This window comes from Rhinatrema bivittatum, chromosome 6, assembly GCF_901001135.1.
Source record: "Rhinatrema bivittatum chromosome 6, aRhiBiv1.1, whole genome shotgun sequence".
NCBI lineage: Eukaryota > Metazoa > Chordata > Amphibia > Gymnophiona > Rhinatrematidae > Rhinatrema > Rhinatrema bivittatum.
Genome location: NC_042620.1, coordinates 124,379,129 through 124,397,060, shown reverse-complemented (window position 1 = coordinate 124,397,060; position 17,932 = coordinate 124,379,129). Strand labels below are relative to the sequence as shown.

General features: G+C 42.4%; 1 protein-coding gene across 6 annotated transcripts in view; it reads left to right on the top strand.

Moving 5' to 3' along the window:
* SESTD1 (SEC14 and spectrin domain containing 1) overlaps positions 1 to 17,932 on the top strand; it is a 283,107-nt gene that overhangs the window by 188,190 nt on the left and 76,985 nt on the right. For all 6 annotated transcript variants that reach the window (XM_029605904.1, XM_029605907.1, XM_029605908.1 and 3 more), the window contains exon 10: positions 11,078 to 11,200. In XM_029605904.1, the coding sequence (XP_029461764.1) occupies positions 11,078 to 11,200 (123 nt within the window). The remainder of the gene's footprint in view (positions 1 to 11,077; positions 11,201 to 17,932) is intronic.

Here is a 17,932-nt window from a genome sequence, read left to right as displayed (position 1 = left end):
CCTACCTCTTTTAGGATCTAATTCTGTTTCATCTGTTTATTTTCTAATTATGTTCCTAGTATTTGAAAGATTGTATGCCTCAGTATTACTTAAAAAGAAGTTTACACTCTTCCCAGGAGATTCTAATGGAATTTCCTATTATTAAGGTAGCTTGATTGACAGATACTAGACATAAAGCTTTTTTGTGCTTAGGTCTTTTCCTCTGGAACTCAGTACCTAGGGAGTTACGTCTCATAGATGATCACTCGAGTTTCAAGCTTGGTAATTTACCACTGCATTTGGCTGATTAACCTTTTAGATCATGTTCATTGAAGGAATTAGATCATGTTCATTGAAGGAATTATTTCCTGATGCCCCTTTTTACATATCTAACTCCCCCCCCCCCCCTTAGTCCCCAGTCCCCCACCATCAGTCTCAACCCCTCCTGGCCACTTGAGTTTTTGTACATATTTGACTATGTTATTGATATTTTAATTTGCTTTTTGCACTGATGTTACCCTGTACTCCATAATGTTGCTCCAATTTATCTTGTTTTACGTTATAGTTTATCCTTCTTCTCTAGCTCTGTTTTGCACTCCCCCTCCCATTACTTCATGCCCTGTTATAATGTACTTTCAACCTTTATGTTTTAAATGTAAACCGGCATGATGTCCACTCGAATGCCGGTATATAAAAGTTCTTAAATAAATATCTTAGTTAACTAGACCCAAATATGGTATAAATATGGTATAAAAAAATTTGCAAGTAATTAAAAGTATATGAAAAAATGTTCCACTTGTGGAACGTTGGTACCTAAAAGGTTAAGATAATTATTGCTTTCTGCTTATTATATTCATTTTTAATTGTTTTATTAATTTTGTGTTTTATATTTTTGTTTTTAATATTGGTTGTTAATGTGTTGTTGCATATGGTCCCCATCAATAAGCAGGGCTGAATTAGCCACGACATATAGGTGATGTCATTTGACAGCGCCAAACACTTCTCTCTAAGCTCAAAGAGATTTTGCTTTACTGAGCATGTGCGAGCATTGCCTTTTGAAACCCCAGTCTTTTTTCATTCAAACTTTAACACGGATGTGTACCCTCTTTCTCTGTATTTTTTCCTTCATTAATATCTTTTCTCACTGCTTCAGCTGTCTCCCAAATAGTACTTTTCAAAATTTTATTTTCTTCACAAAATGTCTAGCTCCTGGAAGCCCACGATCTAAGATACTCGAATGAAGCCTCTGCTTAGATATACCAGATCCCATTTGTTCCCTGGTATCTCTCACATCTAATCGACCCCCAGTTCAAATTCTCCAGAGCCTAGAGGATGCACAAGAAGAATCTATAGTGGTATCTGATGATGTTCCATCTCCCATGCCTGGAGAGAGGTCACGACAGCCCTTGGACCAAGTGGCAGAGCTGGTGAAAACTGCAAAGAATTTCTTTACCTCTTCTTTCCAAGATAACAGATATACCCCCAGAGAAAGGAATCCCAGTATCCCCAGATCGAACAGGTACCCCTTTAGAACCCCCGCAAGTTAGTTCTAGTCTCACTCGCTTACAGCAGAGACCAACCAGCCAGAGGATGTATACCAGGAGTACACTCCTCTGAGGCAAACAAGGACCCTTTCTCAGTCAACACTTTCATTACTGGAGGCCTGAATTAGTGTTCCCTCCCCTCTAGGTTCTGAGAAAGGTTTGACGGGAGTTCTCTCCAACTCCCTATTTGAACCTCTGGAATACTCGTCTCCACCTAATGACCAAAAATCTTGAGTAAGAGAGGTTAAGTTAGGCCACGGTGCTCATGTTCAATATGCTTCTGTATTTTTTATATTTACTTATTATTCTGCTAAGTTTTTACTTAGAATTTTATTTTATTGTGGATAAATAATTAGTATATGGCTATGCATTGGTTTTTGTTTTTTTGCCTTTGTTACAACAAGATTATGTACGTTTACTATGTAAAGTGCCTAGAGCTTTGGCAGTTAGGCAATCAACATATGCCGGAGGTCGATGCTGGCGCGAAGATGACTGTGCCGGTTCTGACGACGTCGATGCAATAGACGGCGTCGGGGTTTGAGCACGGAAGAGAAGTTCCATCTTCTCCATTCTAGCCTTGCGACCATTTGGTGTCATTGGGGCACATTTGGTGCAGGTTAGGACATCGTGCTCACATCCGAGACACATTACACAAACTTTGTGAGGGTCTGTGATGGACATGGTGCGATTACAGTCCGGGCACCGGCGGAACCCTGACGCCATGGAAAAAATTGAGCCACGGTATGGTCGACGGCCATCCTGCTGTCCTAGGATATCCTGCTGTCCTAGGATAACACCTGTTACAGGTAAGCAACTGCGCTTTCGCTTAGGACAAGCAGGATGGTACTCACAGGTGGGTGAGTACAGAGCTCCAGACTGTACCATTCCACCACAGAGACCAACAGTGGCTGAACAAGGTGCCAACGAGCACAACACAACTGCGGCACTGTGGGAAAACAAGGGGCAGTCTGGTCCCACAAGGAGCACGAGTAGAGAGATAACATGATGGCTTGATTAATATAGAAATCTGAGACCACCTTCGGTAAAAATTCTGAGTGAGTGCAGAGCACCGATCTATTGTGAAACAATTGCATATAAGGAGAATATGAACCAGAGTCTGGAGTTCACAGACTCTTCTGGCTGATCTGATTGCCACAAGAAATAGTACTTTCCATGAGAGAAATTGGAGAGAAGCAGATGCCAGTGGTTCAAAGAGAGGCTTTATTAGTTGTGCGAGAACCATATTCAGGTCCAGTGGTGCAAGTAGTTTTACAACTGGAGGTTTAGTATGCCATAAGCCTTTCATGAACTTGAACACTAATGGATAAGTAGAGATTAGCCTACTCTTAATTTGAATACTGTGGGCTGCTGTGGCACAGAGATGTTCTCTCACTGATGAGGTGCTAAGACCATTAGAAGAAAGGGTCAGCAAGTATTTAAACGGCTCTTTTGGTTCGCATATGAATGAGTCTAAGGAACTTTATTGATACCTTGCCAAGAATTGTTTCCATTTAAATCCACATAAACCAGACCATCACCCTCCCGACTTTCCACCCAAACCTCATGCAAACGACAATGAACGAAGACTACATTCATTAGACTGTAAACGGGTGCTAGCCTATTATAAAAACACACTCATTCTGCTAACAAAGCCTCTCGGTTCTTTCTTTCCTTCAATCCAAATGCACCAGGACTCCCTGTATCCAAGAGAACACTATCGTCCTGGATCTCAAACTGCATACAGTTCTGCTACCAAAAGCTTTGAGAGACCCTATCCTCCACATTCAAGGCACATCATGTATGTCCAATGGCTACTTCAATTGCTCACCTCCACGATGTGCCTCTCCTTGACGTTTGTAATGCAACCACATGGTCATCACTGCATATGTTCACATCTCACTACTGTTTAGATACACAAACTGCAGATGATGCAAACATGGGACATATCATTCTTGAAAAGAGCACTTCTATAGCACATCAAACAGGCTCATAAGAACTGTCCGCCTCTATTCTACTGTATTGAGCGCTTACCTCACTAATCATAGTCACGTTTTAAGCAATGCGCTCAATACTTCAGCTGGGGACTCCCAGACAGCATAGCTAATTCATGCTGCTTATCTATGTGAAAAGAGCAAGTTTGCTTACCGTAAATGATGTTTCCCGTAGTTAGCAGATGATTTAGCCATGCTGACCCGCCCGCCTCCCCGGACAGTACCGACATTGCATATCATCTTGCTTTGACATGGACTGAGGAGCCTCAAGGAAACGCGGGAAGATACAAGAAGGAACGCCTCATTAAAAGACTTTGGTGATCTTAGACAGCTCCGCCACCTAGTGGCACGGAGGACGTACCTAGACAGCATGGCTAATTCATCTGCTATCTTCAGAAAATACCATTTATGGTAAGCAAACTTGCTCTTCTCCCCCTGTCAGTAAAAACCTGTTCCCCATGGCCTTGGACTGTGAGCAAAAGAGAAAGAGAAGTGGCAAAGTGTTATGCCGGTCAGCCGAGGAGGCCGACCAAGCTTACCCTTTCCGACTTCGGGCCAACGCGCTCCAGACCCCCGGAGCTACCACGATGTCGAAAGGCCTAACCCTGTGCTCAGGACGCTGTCGCAGCGGAAGCCCAGCCCCCCGACGTCCTCTAGACGTGCGCGGCGAAGCCAGTCCTTCTTTTAAAGAAGATCAGCACAGGAAGACTGGCCTACCGCCACTGATCTCCGCCCCTTCCTGGAGGTATTTAGCCTGTCCTTGTTTGCCAGCTCATTGAGGGCCGGATTTTAAAAGGGTTACACACATAAAAGGCCCCTGTGCGCGCCGAGCCCCGGGACGCACATAAGTCCTGGGGCTTTGCAAAGGGGGCGTGTCGGGTGAGCGGCGTGAATTTCGGGGCGGGGCGGGAGGCGTGTCGGATGTGACACCAGTCCGGGGGCGTGGTCGGGTGATGGCACGCCAGCAGCCTGCTGGCGCGCGCAGATTTACACCTGCCTCCGGCAGGCATAAATTTGCCAACAAAGGTAGGGGGGGTTTAGATAGGGCCGGGGGGTTGGGTTAGGGAGGGGAAGGTGAGGGGAGGCGGAAGGAAAGTTCCCTCCGAGGCCGCTCTGATTTCGGAGCGGCCTCGGAGGGAACAGGCAGCGCGTGCCGGGCTCAGCGCGCGCAGGTTGCACAAATGTGCACCCTCTTGCGCCCGCCGACCCCGGATTTTATAAGACACGCGCGTATCTTATAAAATCCAGCGTACTTTTGTTCGCGCGTGCACGTGCGCTGTTTTTTAAAATGTACCCCTGAGCTAGCAAGGATCGTGTTGGATGGAAAGCCTCCAGTCTGTGCTACTCTGCCGCTGGAAGCTCTTTCTGCCCTTCGGGGTATTCTCTAATCTGGGTACCCACTCCTCAGGGGCCCTCTGCTTTCTTTCAGGTGCCTTACTGGGATCAGGTACTCACTCCTCGAGGGCCTGCTCTCCCTGTCTCAGAGCCTGTAACCATCTACTTCTGCCTACTGGAATCGCTACCATCTTAGTGAGTAATCTAACTTGTCAGTCTCTCTCTCTACAGCTCTTCTGCATTGCTAACCTGCAGCCGGACTTCCTTAACCACCTCTATGAGTCAGGTCTCCTCTGCCGAGGATCCCTGGACTGCTATCTCTGGATTGCCTCACTACTGCCACCTCTGGTGGAACTCATCAGCTGTTTAATAAAAGACAGTTCTCTGTGTTTGTGCGTCCTGAGTCTAGCCTGGTACTGTGCTTTCTCACAGGGCTTCTCCCTGTGGGCACGGTCATCTCCACAGTACCCCGAGAATCCACTCAAACACCTCTAAACCATAACACAAAGTGGCTCTGGGACCCTCGTGGGCTCCTGCCCTCTAGATTTACAAACTGGAACAGAGGTTACATTTATTTATATAAAAGGCTTGTCTCTGTCGGTCACACTGTCATGTCTATCTGGCCATCAGGTAGAGTCCTGAACAATGGAATGTGCACTATGCAAAGACTATATGCGCTGTGTGCAAAGCTCTGTCTCTCAGGCACACGCACAGGCTTAAACACACGCACGCAGGCTTCCACACATGCATACTCAGAGAGAGAGAGCATCTTCTTCAGGCACCACCAGATCCTTCTTCAAATACTGCAGGATGAGATCTGCAGCAGCCATCCTGCAGGCCTTTTCCACTGGTGTTGAGCAGCTCTAATCGTGTGAGCCTGAGCCCTAAGTAGGTGTGCATGGCTATGCCACTGTTGTGATTTGTCCTGGTTAAAAGACAGGAAACAGAGTAAGACTAACTGGTCAGTTCTCTCAATGAAGGACGGTCAATAATACAGTGCCTCAGGGATCTGTACTGGAACTGATGCTTTTTAATCTTCCTTTGGAAAAAAAAAATTGCTATTTGGCACTCGATGGACTAAATGCTGACTTTTTATAAACTTTTGAAATCAGAAGTTGGAGACCATTTAAGGAACTATTTTTTGGAAGTCACTCAAAGAGGGTTCACTAAGGAAGCTACCACGGCATATATCACGGTTCTCCCAAAAAGTGGTAAAGATCCGCTAAATCCTGCCTCCTATAGACCATTCTCCTTGTTAAATTACGATATTGGGCCCGAGGATTAGTGGGGTATTGCCACATTTAATCTCAGATAACCAGGTAGGGTTTGTAAAAGGGAGGAAAGCTAGCCACCATCTACTTAGCTTGTGGGTAGCAATGACATATTGCAAAACACATAACCTCCTGGCATTGGCCGTTGTATTTGATGCTGAAAAAGCCTCCGATTGGGTAGCCTGGGATTATCTCTTTTCAGTTTACAGAAATATGGATTTCAAGGGAGTGTATTACAGAATATATCACAACTCTATCAACGACCACAGTCCATAATGGTAGCTAATGGACTGATGTCTGATCCATTTGAGCTCCATAGAGGAGTCCAGCTGGGGTGACCCCTATCCCCGTTACTATATATCCTTTCATTAGACCCACTGTTAAGGGCAATTACAGAAGACTCTGCCATAGAAGTTTTCCGGGTGGGTCACACTCATTTTAAAGCTGCGGCATTTGCTGATGATGTATTGGTTTTTGTGGTGAACCCAATTGTTTCACTGAGCAGGATCCTAGATTTACAAGCACAATTTGGCCAGTTCTCTGGTTTAAAAATAAACAGAGATAAATCGGAGGTTATAGATATTAATGGCCAGGTCCACACGAGTTGGCCGGGGGAGATTCCATTACGATGGGTTACCTCTGAAATGAAATACTTGGGCATCCGCATACCACTCGATATTGGCAATCTCTATGATGTTAATATTAACCCCTTACTTTACAAGACGAAACAGAAATGAAAGGACTGGGCAAACGTACCTCTATCTCTATCCGGGAGGATACAGTTATTCAAAATGATCGAACTGCCAAAATGGCTTTATGTTATGTACATGTTACCCATCTGGATTTGTAGACCACAGATCACAGAACAGCATAAGGCACTGTGTGGATTTCTCTGGCGCAATAAAAAAGCGAGAATGGGCCTAGAAATGTTGATGAGACCACTGGGGGGGGGCATGGCATGCCCCAACATCCATTTATATAATGTCGCCAATCTACTGTGCCGTATTCGAGATTGGATAGGACTTACTAATGAATTAATACCAGCTGACCTGTTACGAGAATGGAGTAAGCCACTAGAGCTTGGTAACCTATTGGTAGCACCGAGATCAGCGTTACCCCTGCAAGTTCATGCAAGTACATTATGGCTTTCCGTGCAGCATGGAAGACACTATGTTTGCAGCTGCACATTTCGTGGAGGACGTTGACTTTTGCAACCATAGCAGGGCTCCCAACGTTTTCTCCTAGCTGGGAAAATTCGGTATTTGCGCAATGGATACGGCTAACCTCACTCACATACATCAGTTGCTTGACTCCACTGGGGATCAACTATCCTCTTTCACAGAGTTGCAAACCCAATATGGACTATCACATAGAAGCTTTTTTGCATAACTTCAAATACGTCATTTTCTTCAAACTTGGGTGAGAAACATTCCATCCACCCAAAACCTGGATAAATTGAACCTGTTCTTTGCTCCACCACCGAAACGTGCGACCTGTTTTTCTATGGCGAAAAAATTGTTAATGTTAACTCCTTTGGACCGGATAAAGCAGCTGGCAGACAATTGGACTCTGGATCTAGGTTGTCAGATCTCCCCAGCACAGTTAGCAAAATGTTTCCGAGCCATAGCAAGTAATACAGAGAATGTACAACTGAGAGAAACTCAATATAAACTTCTGCATCAAATTTATATTTCCCCATCCATGGCCTATAAATGGCGGTTATCCATCTCTGCGTCCTGTCTCAAATGTGGCGCGGCCACTGCCACAATGCATCATAACTTCTGGGACTGTGAAGTTATCCAGCGGTTTTGGACTAAGATCTTGGGATATCTCGGCCACCTTCTCGCACAGGGAACTACCCATGGATCCGAAGTTGTGTTTACTGCGCCTTCTCAGAGATACGGTACCAAGAATTCAGCTACAGGCACAGTGCCTTTTCTTGAGCAAAGCTTTTCTATTGGCTAATCAAGTAATCCTAACGTAATGGCTCGTCAAAGACACCCCATCATTTATACAATGGCGATTAAAAGTTCATAAACTGGTTATTTATGAGCAATTGTTGGCTAAGACGTCATCTTCTGCAAAGAAATGGAAATTTGGAACCCATATTTACTCTCTCTCAATGAGCGGGCTACAAGCAAAATTTTAGACCTCTCAACATAACCTCAGGACTTTCTGCACCTTATGGCCTGTAGGCCAGAAAATCTGCCTTCCTGCTGGGAAAGGTACCACCTAAGACTTGTTGCTATGAAGGATAACCTCAATGCCATAGATCCTCAGGACCAGCACATTGGGGGGGGGGGGGGAGGAGGGAAGGAAAGAAGGAGGGAAGGATTGTCATTTGTACTTTATGTGAATACAACATACAAGGAATGGCTTCCTGGGGTTCTGTATGCATTATCAGAACTATGTATTGATGTTCTGATGTTACATGTTTTTTCTTGTTTATTTCTGAAAAACCAATAAAAAAAACCCAAAAAACTAGATGGTAATTGCTGAGATTGTGTGGGTCATGGTTAGGTTTCTTCAGAATGAGCTTCTGCCTCTGCAGTCCACTGGAAGCCGATGCATCTGTCATAACAATGGCAAGGCTGAAAACCAACGGAGACATTCCTAAATGACTACCATATTTTGAGCCACCTGGAGCCTATGCAGCAGTCTCCCTGGCAGGCCAGCAAATAAGCCAATACCAGTAGTCTAGGCAGTAGTTAATTTATTGTCCAATTTAACTATCACACTAATTACCACATCGGTAGAAGTTGTCTGCCAAGATATTGAAGGCAATACTAGCAATAGCCTGTTCTACTAAAGTGTGCTAAAAGCATACGTTACTGTGCATACTTGGAAATTGCTGAATGTGTGATTCACTAAAGCTAAACATGCTAGTGAATAGCATCTTAAACACTAAAGTTACACACATTAAAAACACATTAATGTTTTTTTATTGCAAAAAACCGAGCACACTGTTTAATCCACAGTGGGACGCGGGTTGTGTAGGTGCAACCAAAGCCCCTTATGCAATAAGGGGAATAGCACCTCCACAATGCGCATCCAACGCACCAGGAAATTAATAGCGCTCATCACATGCAAATGCATATGAATGAGGCTATTAGTTATTCACTCCCGATGCAAAAAACAAATGTGTCCAATATGTACATTTTTGTGCTCAGATATTAACGCCTGCCTGGAGCAGGTGTTAATATCTGAGTGCCCCAAAAAATTGTTCAGAAAAGCAGAAAATACTGGCAATATTAAGTCGGAGGAACTAAAGAGTTAGGAAAAAAAAATCTCAGGGGAAAAAAAGTGTCAGTCCCTTAATATTAATTTATTCACTCCTTCACTTATTGTCCTTTGGTCATTGTCGGAAATAAGTGAGGGAGTAAATAATTAATATAAAGTGTTCAATAAGTGCCTGGGGGCACATTAGGAAAGCGGGCGCTAAATACTCAGCGCCCGCTTTCAGCACATTATTTTTGCATTGGCCCCATAGTTAGTTTTGGTAGTAAATGATATATTTGCATTACAATGAGCTGCATAAATTAAAATGTGCAGACTAAAATACATTTATCTTTTTAATCAACTCATTGTAATTTTTTCTCCAAACTGCTTCTAAAAAATAAGTTGTGTGAAGTTCTCTTAACACTCGTTAATACAGTGTTTTCTTCACACTTTAAGGGCATTTAACGCATGTTAGCACCACTTTGTAAATAAACCCCTTGCTTCTGGGGTGGCCAACTCCAGTCCTCAAGAGCCACAAAAAGTTCAGAGGATTTATATTCAGACAACAATCAACAAGGACAGAATTGCACAGGCTAGGTAAACAAATAAGCGTTGGAGTAGCTTGCTTATTGCGGCAGTTACTACCCCTAACCAATTAAGCCTGATACTTAACTTAGATGCAGCTCCAGCACTGCTCTCTACATCAATGGCGGGGGTGGAAGGTAACTAGAACCAAAAAGTTACTAATAAGGGCCAAGAGTAACAGATAAGTATGAGAAAAAAAATAAGTGTGAAAGCTTGCTGGGCAGACTGGATGGGCTGTTTGGTCTTCTTCTGCCGTCGTTTCTATGTTTCTATCTATCTATCTCAGGCTTATTCATTATGGATATCCTGAAAACTTAGCCAATTTGAGGCTCTTGAAGATCCTGCCTTTGTAATTTACTGTTTCACCACTGAAGCCTTTTATAAGAAAGAAATGGATTTTAAAAAAAGTTCTAAAAATATCTTTTCAAAGAAATCTCTTGTGGATTGCTTGAATTTCACTCACATCCTGTTATTAATGTTCTATATTTGATAGCATTGTAATTTCGACTTCTCTATGCATATACTCCATAAGTAGAACAATTCAATGTAGCCAAAAACACATTCATAATGATTTCAATATATGAACCATTTCTTATATCTTCCAATTGTAATTATAGTTTTGGTTTACCTGTTTTTTAGGGTATTCTTTTAACATTGTGGTTTCCAAGCTGTTAGTTTGCCAGTGAATACCAAACATTTGCTTAGAAAGGGAAAATATGAATCTGTCTTAAACCTGAGATATTTCTATCCAGAGAGCAGACTAATGCTGATGTGTTCAATTCAGTTTAATTATATTTGTGGAAGGAAAGATTAAAGAAATGTCTTATCAAGGGAGAAATGCTTTTAATCCTCTTTTATTGACATACAGATGAAAAGACAAATATGAGTTATAGTTAAATCTTTTGTAGGCTGTCATCTCTCAAGATGCACTGACCTCAGGTTAATGAAAATCATTGTGTATTCAATGCATTGAAAAAATGTGTTGATTAATGGTTTCATTGGTGCCTAAAATAAGCTGCTTTATTTGAATATGCAATAGAAATGTTAAAGTAATTTAAAATGTATTTATTTGTAAAACATGTTATAGTAGTTTAGATAATGAGATAATTAATTTTTCATGTATATGTTACACTTTTTGTTATATTTTCTGCAGGTTGTTAACTGGCTTGAAGGACCTGGATCTGAACAGCTAAGAACACAGTGGGGTATCGGTGATTCAATCAGAGCATCTCAGGCATTGCAACAGAAACATGAAGAAATTGAGAGTCAACACAGTGTGAGAGCATTTGTTTCCACAAGTTGCAACATGATTTAAATGTGTGCTAGAATTGTGAGCATCTTATTCCTAAATTCCCAGAATATTTGTACAGATATCAGTGGCTACCATTGTTTTCTTTTGCCCCACTGAGAGCAAGATTTTCAGACTAGCAGGGTTAGAATTGTTTGCGGTTGATATTCAAAAGCTATTTAGATGGATAATTGAAAAGTTATTCGTCTAAATGGCTTACCCGGCTATATTCAGCTAGAATTTAGCTGGATAAGTAGGAGGTATTCCAGGGTGTAACTGGGAGGACTTGAGTTAGCTGGGTAAGTTTACCAACTAACTCTGATATTCAGGTCAAAGAGTTGTCCCAAAGTTAGTCGACTAATCACTTAAGAAAGCTGGCTATATTCAATTGTGTGGCTACACTACTGAATATGCTTCCAGAGTTAGCCAGATAAGTTTATCTGGCTAACTTTGCTATCCAGACTGTCTGCATATAGGCCTCGTTATGAATCAATACCACATTGGGGCAGTCCTGGCAAGTAGTAATATTGTAAGCATACAAGCAGTTATTGCAGATGCCGCTCTAACATCAGTGGTATGGCTGCGTCAGGCTTCCAAGAAAGCAGTGTGGTAACCTGCAGGGTGTAACCATCATTATAACTTAGCCTTCAATGAGCTTGGGGAGCTAGATGCTTTGGATAATGGGTTTGCTAATTTTAGTAACTGTGTTGATTATTAGATATCTTGGCAATAAAACATGGTAGATCTACGTATCTGATGTAGCATTGGTTTTGCAAGAAGATGATTATCCCTAAAATGGCCTACTGGTGGAGGCTAGTACTATTGTAGATTCTGGATATATTTGGGACTGACAGGGAAGGTAGTGGTAGGAAAAGGGTTGAAAAATTGGGTAAACTTCATGGGGATATGTAGGGGAGGGGAAGCTAGTGATGGGTTGAGTAATGGAATTTGTGTGCCTCTCTAGCCAAAGTGGAAAAATTGCAGGTAGGCGGATTGAATGGGTCAATCTGGTCTTTCTGCCATGAGTTATTACTATGTTACATAATATCCAGTATAAATGTATTGAAAACACTGATATTAAATCCAAGAAAGCTTTTAGTTTGTAGATGCATATGCCAACAGGTAGCAGCATGCTACATTGCATGATATATATTTCATAATTGGCTTAATCAGGAATGGAGGCTTATGTACCCAAACCCATTGCTTATGGTACAGTGCAATTAGAGTGACAGAATTTCAGTAAAGTAGTTAGTCACTAAAACATTTTGATAAACATGGTAAAAACTGTGAGATTAGTGAGGCTCACATATAGATTTCATATAGTCTAGAATATGGATGCTAGGGTGATGGTGGGATGTCCCATTTGGACAAATGCTACTGTTTGGTTATGAAGTGTGTATTGGCAATCTCTTTTTGATTGGGCCATTTCTGCAGCATCAAACTGCCTTTGTTCAACAGAGCAATTGTAAATCAGAGACAGGTACAACTGGTGTCTCCTGTAGCAACCAATGGCTCTCACAGCAACAGCAAACTATCCTCAGAATATACAAGGAAACCTCCTCAATGACCTCTACAAACATAAGTACATAAGAAATGCCATGCTGGGTCAGACTAAGATCCATCAAGCCCAGTATCCTGTCTCCAATGGTGGCCAGTCTGAGTCTTTTTTGATCTATCAGAGAAAGAGAATGTTCCACCATTTTAGGCTTATTTGGCTATCCATTAGAGAAAAATATAACCACATACGTAAATGCTGAACTAGGTTCAGCAGAGCTGAAGTTGCGATCATGCATCAAGCTGAAGCAGTCATTATTGGCAATTAGGAACTTTACCTGCCTAGCATGTCCTGATGAAGCGTTTACCCAGTTATTATTGTGTTCTCTGTATTATCAGTCCAATTTATCCCACCTTGCACATAATTTTATTAGAACAGTATAGTGCTCCACAGGCATCATTAGTTCTTTCCTAAAGTGGTGTCAAATTTCTACCTTAATCAGTAATCCTTCCAGTATTCTTTCCATGCCCAAATGCACATAAGGAATGTTAAATTAAGAAAGGAGCTATTGCTTTCTATCTGGAGTGAACTAAAGCCATAGAAAATCCTCCCAGCTTTGGTTTCTTTTGATACCAATAAACTGGGACTCTTGATAATGAAGAACACCATTTGTGTTGCATCTTTCATTATTATGCCCTCATAGTCTTGACCCTGAAAGGACATCATATGGTTCATGCAGTCAGGGTAATGACAATGCTGATTGCTAATCTTAGGTCTGTCGTCTTAGAAAATATTCTATAGTTATTTCTTTGATAAAACCAATGAGGTATCAGCTGCTATAAGTTCCCTCTGGACTTATGCTGCTTCCAGATATCCTTGTTCGAACTTTTTCTGCGGAGACTAAACACAGCACGCTGCACAGACAAGGATATCTGGAAGCAGCATAAGTCCAGAGGGAACTTACAGTAGCTGATACCTCATTGGTTTTATCAAAGAAATAGCTACAGACAATTCATCATTAGCATATAACCAGTTTTATTGAAAAATATCACTTCATATTGAATAGCTCATCCAATACTGTAAAATTGACAGTAAGAGCAAAAAGTGTCTGTTGCGTCCGTCGGTCTCAGACGGCTTCGACTCTTGTGCCTCACCTTTTTCTCTGCTCTCCCCGCTAGCCTTGGGAAGATGGCTACCGCCGCGTCTGCAAGCCGCATTCTCCGGTGTCCCCAGAAATGCTATGGCAAAGCCTCACGCCATGTTTCTCCTAAGGGCCTCCTAGGGTGCGCGTGCACACCACCCACGTCTTTATCCATGTCATGGCGGGAGCCTCGGGGGCATTCCCTTTGAGTGACGTCACGCCATCCGGGTATTTAGCCTACGCTTGTTTGCTAGCTCATTGAGTGAGCAAGGATTGGACTCGTCCAGTCTAAGCTACTCTGCCGCTTCTGTGCTGCCGCTGGAAGCTCTCTCTGCCCTTCGGGGTATTCTCTAACCTGGGTACCCGCTCCTCGGGGGCCCTTTGCTTTCTTTCAGGTGCCTTACTGGGATCAGGTACTCACTCCTCGAGGGCCTGCTCTCCCTGCCTCGTGCCTGTTACCATCTATTTCTGCCTGGTGGAATCATCAACCTTACAGCTACCATCTAGTGAGTAATCTAATTCTCAGTCTGTCTCATCTACAGATCTGCCATGCTGGGAAATCTACACCTGGAGATGCCTATACCATCTTGGTGAGACGGGTTCCCTCTGTCGAGGGTCCCTGGACTGCTTTCTCTGGATCACCTCACTACTGCCACCTCTGGTGGTATACATCAGCTGTACAATAAAAGACAAAACTCTGTGTTTGTGCGTCCTGAGTCTAGCCCAGTACTGTGGCTCCCCATGGGGCTCCTCCCCGTGAGCATGGTCATCTTCCACAGTACCCAAGAATCCACTCAAACACCTCAAAACCATAACAGTGTCATCCTACTTCATTAAGCTGCACATTACAATCCAGGCTGATTATTGTTTTTTCTAATATCAGCTGTTCCTAGACATTGCATCCAATGTCTCTGCAAATCTGATTGAGGAAAAAGTGTCATCCTATTCCCTCAAGCAGTACAGTATAACACATATAAAGCACATTAAGCCCCTGAAGCAGCTCCAAGACAGGAGCGAAACGCGGCCTGAGTCGGGCTTTTTAAAGTGTTTTATTGTCTCCTTTGAAATAAATTTGAATTGACGGACGTCAGGCATCTATTTCTTTTTTTACTTCCTTAAGAGAAATCTGTTCATTTCTTCTTCACATATTATAAACGAAACGAATAAAATTGACTTAGACATGAAATTTTGCATTGCAATTTGAAGACGAAATACAATAAAATAAACTAGTGTTGTTCAGTGTTTGTGAATGTTTCTAAACTCTTGCTATGAATCTACTGTAGATTTAGATGCATTCGTCACAACAGGTTTTTTTGTGTACTGTGGTAACGACAGATAGGTTTTCTGCAAGAACTGTATATCTGATGAACTTTCTTATCAGCCTCTCTTGGACACAATGCACATCTTTCTTTTTCCTTTTGCAATGTCCTTGTGGTCAATTTGTGGAACTGTAAGTTCAACTCCTACCATCTTCATGGCTAACTGGATTGGTTCCTGAAGTGTCGGCGTACTGGATCTATGCCCGATTTGGGGCATAACTAGTTGATGCCCAAGTTCTATAAGAAATATTCTTTGCCTTCGCTTTCCTTCAGCCAGTTTCTATCCTAGAAACTTTGCCATCCATATGATGAAAGCAGCAACAGCACCAGCATCAACACAATTGCCAAACAGTACAACAGGCCAACGATTCACTTTTCTTCTTGATGTGAACAATGTACACAAATGGTCCAGGTTATCTACACCACTCTTTGTGGCATTATAATGAAGGATGATTTGTGGCTTTCTTTTGTCACCCTCTACAGTTTCATAATGGTGCATACTTTACAGTACAAGAACAGATATATTCTGCTTGGGTACGTATGACACCAAGTTCAGTTGATCCTTGAAACCAAAGACGAAACTGTGTTCTTCCCTGTTATAGGCTGCTTTCATTTCATTTGGAATTTCAGGTTTATTGGATCGAATCATGCCTACATACGTCAAGCCATCCATCAGGAGACCTTCAGCCAGCTGAACAGATGTAAAGAAATTGTCAGCCGTTACATTCCTACCACTTCCACGCCATGGAACAACTAGCTCCTTGACAACATGAGCGCCCTGTCCCACATCACGTTGTTCACCTGGTTGACATCCCAGATAAACCTCACCTTTCAAAGGAAAACTAGTTTCTAATCACAGCACCACCATATTTTGATACCGTATTTAGCCGGTTTGGAAGGTATGTATTGGCAGAAATCACACCTCCCTTGGATGGCCACCAACTGTTCGTCCACACACATCTGTGCCTGGGATACAGAATTTCGGCAGTTGTGCTAGAAACAGCAATCAGAAATCACGGAATGGGGCCAATTTGTCAGTGGCTCTTCTTATCAGCACGAGATGCTCTCTTGTCAAATCATATATATTTCAGGATATCGGTGAATCTGTTTCGGGACATAGTTGCAGTAAAGATAGGTCTCTCTTCCTTTTCTGACCTCAGTGATGCAACAGGTTCATGATGCAATATATGTAGTCCTGCTAGGAGACATAGACCCACAAAAGCCTTTATCTCGTTGCTGTCAATATTATTCCAGTACTTCATTTGGTCAGGATTACTGTTATTCCATTCAGTGATCTGACATCGAGCTTCTCGATTGGTTTCCAGGACTATGAGATCGAACAGTTCTGGTGTTATAAAACATGTGAAAGCAGATAGTTTGTAATTCTAGGTTGTTTTCTGATGATGTCTTGAACCCTGCATCTACCTGTGTTTGGTGCATCTTTATGCCAAATTGTGCCATTTCTTCCAATTAGAGTGTGTGGTGTTGATTCCTGTACTTGTCCACTGGAAGAACTAAAGTTGAGCTGACCACAATCCCTGCCACGTCCACGGCCCTTTGTGCCAAGACAAGTTCTATGTGCCCTTCATGGACATCTTCCTCTTGCAGGAATATCATTTTGTTGACTATCAACAGATGGCTGACCGGATTCGGTGTCACTATGTTCTGATTGCTCTGATATGTGATCAACCTCATCATTAGAATTGCCTGTATCTTCAAAACCAGAGTCATCGTTATCTCAAAACTTGCTTTCAGAACATCTGTAGTAGAATACAGAGTATATTTCTGCCTAGAAGACCCTCTTGTAGACATTTTTACTGACTGAAAATGCAACGAATCAATAGTTATACATTTTTAAACTTGCTTAATTGAAAGTTGCAAATTTTGGGGTCTTTTTGGACCCCAAATAATAAATAGCTGCTGTAGGAAGAATAAAGTAGAAAAGTTTAGAATAACATTTGAATCAGACTTACCGTACGCTAAGTGACACAAATTCCTAAAATGGCGGCTGAAAATAATTTCTGGTGTTTATATAGCAGAAGCACATTAGTACGTGGGGTCCAATTGGACCCCAGTTGGTAGGATGAAGGTTAGGAGGCAAACAGAAGTTTACTTTTTGCTTCCTTTTTCTTCCTTAATCCAAGAAAACTTTGGAAGGATCCTTTAAGTCAGTGATGGCTAACCCCAGTCTTAGAGTGCCACAAACAGGCCAGGTTTTCAGAACATGCACAATGAATATGCACGAGTTACATCTGCATACAATGGAGGCAGTGCAAGCTTCCTGGTGGAGTCCTAGTGGAGTTGGAGCAATCTTTTCATAATGTAATACCATAGGGCCTGTCTCTCCACAATGAAGCTCTAAAGGAGTACATAGGAGGAGGATTCTAGGATAAGAAATCCTGGAAGTCCACAAAAGTGAAAGAAACAGGGTCTTAAGAGCATCATATTCAGAGGGATCTTGCAAAGGAAAGAATTTTCCCTGGAATCTGAAGATGAATATACTGGAGGTGCCGGAAGAGAGTCATTCTGCCTGGGAAAGTTCACCAAAGACTGACTGAGCCACAATCAGCCAGAGACACCAGAGAATGAGACCAGGAATCCTTAAGGAAATGAATTCATCTACCAACCATGTACTGAGAGGGCCCAGGTTAGAAGGTGTAACTGCCCACAAGAGCTTATCTGTGGGGAAGAGGTGTAAGAGCAACTGAATTTGGCTTTTGTGAATTTTGGATTTCGTTACTGAGATGCACTATTAATCAGTGTAC